The sequence below is a fragment of the Sorex fumeus genome, unplaced genomic scaffold (genome assembly GCF_029834395.1).
Source record: "Sorex fumeus unplaced genomic scaffold, SorFum_2.1 ptg000063l, whole genome shotgun sequence".
Taxonomy (NCBI): domain Eukaryota; kingdom Metazoa; phylum Chordata; class Mammalia; order Eulipotyphla; family Soricidae; genus Sorex; species Sorex fumeus.
Genome location: NW_026606120.1, coordinates 48,384,009 through 48,392,152, shown reverse-complemented (window position 1 = coordinate 48,392,152; position 8,144 = coordinate 48,384,009). Strand labels below are relative to the sequence as shown.

At 43.2% G+C, this 8,144-nt stretch overlaps 1 protein-coding gene across 1 annotated transcript; it reads left to right on the top strand.

The window, feature by feature from the left end:
* Window positions 1–1,523: 1,523 nt before the first annotated feature.
* CRYBA1 (crystallin beta A1) lies at window positions 1,524–6,726 on the top strand. The gene is made up of 6 exons (XM_056128001.1): window positions 1,524–1,554; window positions 2,254–2,318; window positions 3,455–3,573; window positions 5,023–5,164; window positions 5,759–5,901; window positions 6,579–6,726. Exons 1-6 carry the CDS (start codon window positions 1,524–1,526, stop codon window positions 6,724–6,726), a joined length of 648 nt encoding a protein of 215 aa, XP_055983976.1.
* The last annotated feature ends 1,418 nt before the right edge of the window (window positions 6,727–8,144 follow it).

The window sequence follows — 8,144 nt, the reverse complement described above, 5'->3', positions numbered from 1 at the left end:
ATTTCTGCCAAAAGCCACTGGGTTTCGAGATTTGTTTCTGAGTCTCTGGGATCTTGGCCATTAAGCAGCTCGATCAGGAGCCAGAGAGGCTGTTCGTGTGTGATGACTTGGGTCTGGTTGGGGTGAGGACAGGACCGGCTCCACCCCCATCCCGTGAGGTCCTGAGTGTCTCATCACTGGGGGCCCAAACCTGTCCAGTGGCTTCTGAAGAATGGCGGCCACCGGGCCGCTGGGGGAAACAGACCACGGCACAAAATCTATTCCCACCTGGGTTGGCCCAGCACCGGTAACCTACTGCAGGGACCAGAGGCATTTCTGCCAAAAGTCGCTGGGTTTTGAGATTTGTTTCTGAGTCTCTGGGATCATGGCCATTAAGCAGTTCAATCAGGAACCAGAGAGGCCATGCCACCAATTTGATAGCTGAGCCGGAGGTGGTTTGTGGGTGTGTTTTCCACATACCTAACTTTTGGCTGTTTACTTTCTTGGTAAACTCTGCCAAGTTTTTGGGGTCTGGCCAAAGGCACAGCAGCAATTTTGGGGTATCTGGAAGTCTGAAGGCACATCAGGCTGCTGATGCACTCGCCTCACAGGTACAGATTGACCTGCTGGTGGCACCATACCCCTCAGAGATAGTATTTTGAGGAGACACCTCACCCAGTGATATAGTGCTTAGGAGACCAGTGGTCCTTCAGGCCCTAGGATTCCTGAATGCAAAGCAAATCCTTAAAGTCATCTCCCTGATCTCATCTTTTACAATTAAAAAAAGGAGCCACATCCAGCAATGCTTGGGGAAGGGGAGCGGGGACAAGGAGGCAGGGAGAGCACTCCCAGTGATGCTTAACTCAGAAGCACAGGTCTGACTGTGTGGTACTTAGGCCTGGCTATGCCAGAGGTCATCACATCTACATAGTTGTGCCTGGGAGGCCATGGTGTGCTGGGGATCAAACCAGACCCTGCACCTGCTGGGTGGTTTGTCATTTGAGCCACATCCCTAGCCTCTTTCCACATGATTTTTTTTTTTTTGGCTTTTGTTTTGGTTTTAGGCCACACTTGGGGAGGTTCAGAGGTTACTTCTGGTTCTGTGCTCAGGAATCACTCTTGGTGGGGCTTGGGGGAATCATACGGGATACTGGGGATCAAACCTGGGTTGACCACATGCAAGGGAAGCACTTTACCTACTGTTTCATCTCTCTGACCCCTGCAGTTAAAAAATAAAAAAAAAGTAATAAAACTACCATATCTCCTGTATGGGAATGAAGTATGCTTTGATGACATGACACAAAATCTCAGCAAGGTCCTGCTGTGACTTAGGGACCTGTCTCTCACAGAAACTGTGCTGAGGACCACTGTTGTGGGGTTTTTCTGGATGTCTGCATCCCTCATTTAAACAAAGCTCATAGGATGTCTGTCCAGCTCTGGGGATCAAGGGGAAACAAAAACAGAGGGCAAGCAGAGTGCTGACAGGGCGAGAGACCATTTAAGTCCGGCTATAAAGAGCAGTGACCCAGAGGAAGTGGCACCAGATGGAGGCACAGACTGTGAGGCAGGAGCTGGGTGAGTAAGGCCCTGCGGGGTGTCCTGAGTGTCATGTTCCCATCTTGTGGTCTGAGTCTCTTAGAATGACTAGAGGATTGTGGGGCCCCTCTGGTGAAGGCAGGCTTCTCTGCGAGTCCGAGGAACCACTTACAAGGTAATAATAACCGAGGTCTGCATGTTCATGGCTGGGACTATGGGGGTGACCCCACAGAGAGAAAGAGTTGGGGGGGAAGGTACTAGGCTATGCTGATTCAGAGGTTCAGAATGGGAAGATCACCACAGGGTTTACAATGACCAGTTCTTGGAATGGGCACCAGCCTGAGGGAAAGCTGTGAATGGTCAAGAATCCAATTGCATTGCCTGGTGAAAGAACAGCAGGTAGGATGCTTGCCTTCCATGTGGCTGGCTGGGGTTCAATGCCTCCCCCTCCCCTTTTGATCTGATTCCTCGAGAACCACCAGGAGTGATTCCTGAGTGCACAACCAGAAGTTCTGAGCACCTCCAAACGTGGTGACTCCCACCCCCAACCCCCACCCCTCAAATAAAAAATATTTTACCTGCATTATTGCTTCTAATCCTTACAATATGAGGTTCAGCCGGTGAAAGGCAGAGTCAGGATCCAAAACAGAGTCTGTGTATCAAGCCTTCCTGTACCGTCCCTTCCTCCCCACCTCAGAGGCTCCAGAGGCTGTAATTGGTGTATGTTCTGTCTTCCAGAAACCCATCCAACCACCAAGATGGCGCAGACCAACCCCATGGCAGGGTCTCTAGGCCTGTGGAAGGTAAGTTTGTTCATATCACAGCAAAAATGGAGGAATCCATAGGGCAGGGGGTGAGATGATGCCTCAGAGCAGGAATGGGATATAACTGCCCAATTAAACAAGTTTGTAGAATCAGAGATACTTTGACAGACTGAGTTCAATCCCCTGTACCATGTATAGTCTCCTGAGCGCTGCCTGGAGTATTTCCTGAGCAGAGCCAGGAGTAGCCCCAACAACCTCGTGTGACTTCCCCCTAAATAAGTTTGTAAGAGAAGGTTCAGAAGCAGTCAGGAAAGGGGCTCAGGCTGCCAAAACTGGCAAGGACTATGAAAGTGAGGATAGGAGGGAGGTGACACCAGGTATCCTAGACTGACTTTCCTCCAGAACTGCCCAGAGATTACTCCCAAGGAGAACATGAATTCCCTCAAATTAAGAGATAGTTGCAACCACATCCTAAATAGGTGACAGAACCCAAATCTCCCTCCTCTCACTCTGCAGTTGGCTCTATTACTTATTCTCAGCTCTTGTTGGTTTTGTTTTTGGACCATACCTGGCTATGCTCCAGGATTATTTCTGGCTCTGCCACAGGCAATGCAAGCACTCTACTGGCTCTTACTGTCTCTTTAGCCCCCCCCCCCCATCAGACTTATTTTTTTAATGGTTTCTTCCAATGCTCACACAATCTCCACTGAGTTATCCTAAAACCAATTGACAACTTTAGGAGTTGTTCTCTAAACAGTTCAAGAGGAAATTCTAGTTCAAGGTAAGAAAAGGGTTTATCACAAACTCTTGGTAATTTAGGTTTCTGTAATAGGTGTAATGAAAAAGCTAAGAAATAATCTACAGACAGCTCCTGGGACTTCCAAAATCACACACATACGAGAGAAGAGTGGAAGAATAAGATCCCACATGTGCTTTGTCTATCATCCTACACAGACTGTTGCTCTCAGAAATCAATCCTCCCTCACACTTGGTTTGGGAAAGTGAAACAGTCAACCAGTAGAATTCCAATTCCTTCATAGTTTGTCTATCCTCAAAGAAAGTTCCTCAAGCTTTCCGGACTACAGTAATGGAAAACATAGGGTCAGTCAGACACAAGGTATATGGCCTGGTTCCCCGAGTCACTGTTCTAACTTGTCTCCCATTCAATCTTTCAGATAACTATCTATGACCAGGAAAACTTCCAGGGCAAGAGAATTGAGTTCACGAGCTCCTGCTCAAATGTCTCTGAGCGCAGTTTTGATCATGTCCGGTCTCTCAAAGTGGAATATGGCGCGTGAGTACTGACTTGTCAGAACCTTCGGGCCTGTTTTCCTTCAGGCTTTGGACCATAAAGGTGGGGCTGTGGGAGATTCCCTCACATTTATGGAAGAGAGGCCTCCATCCGGCCTCCATCCTAAAAGTATTACCTGAAGAAATGACTAGATATCATTTAGCAACTCAAAGCTACAAAGAACATGAAGTACTAAATTTGTCAAGAAGGAATTAAAAGATATATTTTGTGGGGCCGGAGAGATAGTACAGTAAGGCAATTTCCTTGCACACGGGTGACCCGAGTTTGATCCTCCACATCCCTAAAATGCCAAGACGCTAAGACACCAAGATGGTCTCCTAAGCACTGCTAAGAGTAAATCCTGAGGGCAAAGTCACGAGTAACCTCAGCATCAGTGGGTGTGGACCCAAAACAAAATACTTTGAGAGTGCAACAGTGAGAGTAAATTATTTGTGTTCTGTAGCCCACAGGCTATTCCCTAAAATTCCCTCAGAACAGTCACAGGACCATTTTTCTTGCAGAAAGGAAAAATTCAGATAGTTTCTTCCCCACTCCCAGAGCAGATTACTACTGAGGAGAAACCAAAATTAAGAGATGAATTTAATTAAGAGATAGTTGCCACCACATCCTAAACAGGTAATGGGACCCAAGTCTCCCTCCTCTCACACTGCAATTGGCTAGAAACATTGCTATAAACCTCATCCTCAGGTTCTTGTCTTCTTTATGTCCCGCATCGGACACTGTTAGTTCATGTTCCTCTGTAAAAAGGACCTCTATCCCAGTCAAGAGCTATGCGAGTTCTAGACAGTATTCCAGAAGTTTCTGGTTAGTTTTCTCTTTGGTGAGGAATAACCTCTCAATGTTTTCTGGGGCTGGGGCAGGAAGTGACACAGGTTGGGACTCCTTAGGCCTAGGTAGAACTGGCTTTGCACATGGATAGGCTCACTATCAACACTGATCTTTAAACTGATAAAATAAGACAATGTCTACAACTGAAACTTGATTGTAAAATATTGATCTGGGTTGTTTTGATTAATATCCATGTGGCAAAAGAACCAAGAATATAAGATTAATAATCAGCTGCTTATTTAGCCCTTTGCCTCCTTTAGAAAGAAGTGAATAATTTTGGCTAGAAACAAAGCAATAGTCATTAGATCCTGAACCTGGAGCTCGAAGTAGAGGATGAAAAACTTGGAAAGTAAATGTTTGACTGTCTTTACTAATACATATCAAACTAATATAGATTATTAAAGCGAAGTACTCTTTTAGTGGGCAATTCCAAAATATTACATTAAAAAACTTAGTGTAGTTGGAAGCTCCATCTCCTCTCATGATAAATGCATTGTTTTGTATGTCTCTACTCTATGTGGTTTGGTATCTTACCCCACTATTAATATTTCAAATAAAAAGATTCCATCTCCATAAACAAATGCTACTACTTGTCTTTGGTAGATGGATCGGTTATGAGCATACCAGCTTCTGTGGTCAACAGTTTATCCTGGAGAGAGGTGAATACCCTCACTGGGATTCCTGGAGTGGGAGTAATGCCTACCACACCGAGTACCTCATGTCCTTCCGCCCCATCTGCTCAGCAGTAAGTTTAAAATTTTAACTCTTGGGCCTGTGGGCAGCAGAGGGTTAGACTGACACTTGTTACTTCTACTTTATGATGTAGTATGCAAATCTCCCACTGGAAAAGTAAGTTATCCCCAGTAACACCCACACTCACCTTTCGTGTTGATTTATCTTCTTTCCACATAGTAATGTTGTCATACTTTTTCCTTTGTTCCAAAATACATCTTCTTTAGTGCATTATTAAATGTTATGGCATAAAATAGGATTAGAGAAAATAAGCACTGCCTGAATTCAGCCCACCTCCTCACATCAGGGATTAAATCAGAGGCCTCTCATCCAAGGCATGTGCTATATACCACTGAAGCCACGTTCCTGGCCATTTTTTGTGTGTGTGTGTGTGTGGGCCACATCCTGTGGTGCTCAGGGTGGAGCTTGGGGGAACATAAGTGGTGCCAGGGATCAAACTTGGGTCAGCTATGCATTTTACCAAGGCTCTGGCATTCTGGCCTAATTTCTATAATCAGTGAACATGATTCCTTCTCAAACTGGAAGTAGTTTTTAGAGAATTAAGATCACAGTCATAACACGTACTATTTTATTTTCTGCATTAAAGAATCATAAGGAATCTAAGATTATCATCTTTGAGAAGGAAAACTTCACCGGACACCAGTGGGAGATCTGTGATGATTACCCCTCCTTGCAAGCCATGGGTTGGTCTAACAAAGAAGTTGGTTCCATGAAGATACAGTGTGGGGCGTAAGTAAAAATCCAGTTGGAGCACATTTCAGTTAGTCTTACAGAGATAAACTTTGTTAGTTATTACATCAAAGGTTGTATCTTATCAGATTTCATGTACTGACATAGTAGGGGGCTGGAATAAGAGTAGTGGACAGGGCACTTGCCTTGCATATGGTCAACCTGGGCTCAATCCCTGGAATTCCGGCCTCCTGAGTACCACCAGGCGTGATTCCTGAATGTAAAGTCAGGAATAACTCAAGCATTACCAGGTGTGGCCCCCGAGGGGGAAAAAAATCCATACACTGACACACTAATACAATTGTTACATTTGAATTAATGATGTTGTATCCCAGTGATAGATAGAATGCTTGCCATGCAAGTGGCCATTCCAGGTTTGATCCCTGGCACCTCAAGAGTTCCTTGAGCAATGTGTCCAAAAGGCCCCCCCAAAATCAATTAGTACTTGCTACCGGTTGCAGCTTCCCATCTCCAAGTAAATGGAAGCATTTAGTGATTACTCCTATCGTTTTATATGATCAAGGTTAATTTACCATTAGCTGTTATGCTTCTAAATAGTGCCCAGAACATAAGCTAAAAAAAGCACGTTATACCATTGTTGAGGAAAGGAGCTTAAATTTTAGGCTAAGGACCAGGTCCTTAATTTTAATAACTCAAATATGCTTTGGATTTTCTAGTTGGGTTTGCTACCAGTATCCTGGATACCATGGGTATCAGTATATCTTGGAATGTGACCATCATGGAGGAGACTATAAACACTGGAAAGAGTGGGGTTCTCATGCCCAGACTTGCCAGATTCAATCTATTCGTCGTATCCAACAATAGTGGATTAAGTTTCAAGAAATTCTCACGCATGATCCCAAATGTCTAGCTGAAAACTCACAATGTCATTAAAAAAAAGACTGAATTAACAACTATGCTTCCTACCACCACAAAGCATAGAACCCAAGTGTTCTGGTTTATATAGTCAGAAACATGCCTGGTAAATATTTCTATTGTCATTACTCCTTACTGCCTACTCTAGTAATGCTGACAGCACTAATTTTTCTCACTTTGTGATAAATCAATGCTAACCAAACCTAAAGTGTCTCAAATATGCATCACCTTATTATCTGTTATGAATAAATACACAATCCTGGCAGCTCATTCTAATTGTTTAGTTCAATGTTGGTTTATTTTAATTAGAAAAACATAAGGCTCAATATCACGTAGAACAGTAACTGCTTTCATAAAAGGATTTTTCAACAGACCAATTCTAAGCACCTTAATAGCCCATGGTTTAAAAATCATGCGATCTGATCACAGTTCACATAAGATAAAAATTAGAGCCTGGAGAGAAACTACAGTGCTTGCCATGCACGCAGCCAACTGGGGTTTGATCCCCAGCATCCCGTACGGTTCCCCAAGCCCACCAGGAATGATAGCTGAATGAAGAGCCAGGAGTAAGTCCTGGACACAGCTGTGTGGTTATGGCCCAAAAACAAAAAATTATTTGTATATATAAAAGAATATTTGAAAAATTATAACAATTTTAACTTTTCAGTAATTTGAAAGCACACAAAACAACACATACACCTCAAACTTTAATTTTTTTTTATTCAACATTTTACACTTATTTTCTCTTAATTTCGCCTACAAATTTCTGAAGATTTTTTTCCTGGTAAAATAAGTAAATCTGGGTATCGATGTAATATTTATAATTGGTATTTTAAAAACAACATGAATTCATCAATAAAGGAAGAATAACTGGTAACTGACACTTCCTCAGAATCCATGACATTAGAAACTGCTATGGTAAATACCAACACATTTAGTAAAAGGATCAATTTCTGGCCACTGTTCTTAGATCTACAAAAGGCCTGTGTTTCAACTGGGCAAAATACTGAAATTTCTTTAACTGGAAGGAAGAAGGTAAAACATTCTCCAATGTAACTGAAAGTCCACTAACCCTCCCTTAGATTTAGAGGTTATTACCTAATTCCTAAAAACCAATGCACACAATATACAGACATTACTTCTCCACTACATTCAAAGGGAATGGATACTGACAGATGCTGAAAGGTGGCAAGAGTGATGGTGATTAAGATGATGCTACTCCCCTGCACTTAAGCCACTTAAGGCCATGGTATTACGAGCCACTTTTTGGGTTTAGACTAGTAGACTTGATTTTTGATTTTTTACTGTCACTTCCAGTGAAGATAACAATGGGCTTTTGCAGTATTTTCAAAGTGAACATATCAAGA

Excerpts from the sequence above, each read along its gene's own strand:
- CRYBA1 (XM_056128001.1), top strand. The coding sequence starts at position 1,524 with ATGGAGGCACAGACTGTGAGGCAGGAGCTGG. Across the intron at positions 1,555-2,253 it reads GACTGTGAGGCAGGAGCTGG|AAACCCATCCAACCACCAAG; the intron begins GTGAGTAAGGCC and ends TCTGTCTTCCAG. Across the intron at positions 5,165-5,758 it reads TCCGCCCCATCTGCTCAGCA|AATCATAAGGAATCTAAGAT; the intron begins GTAAGTTTAAAA and ends TCTGCATTAAAG.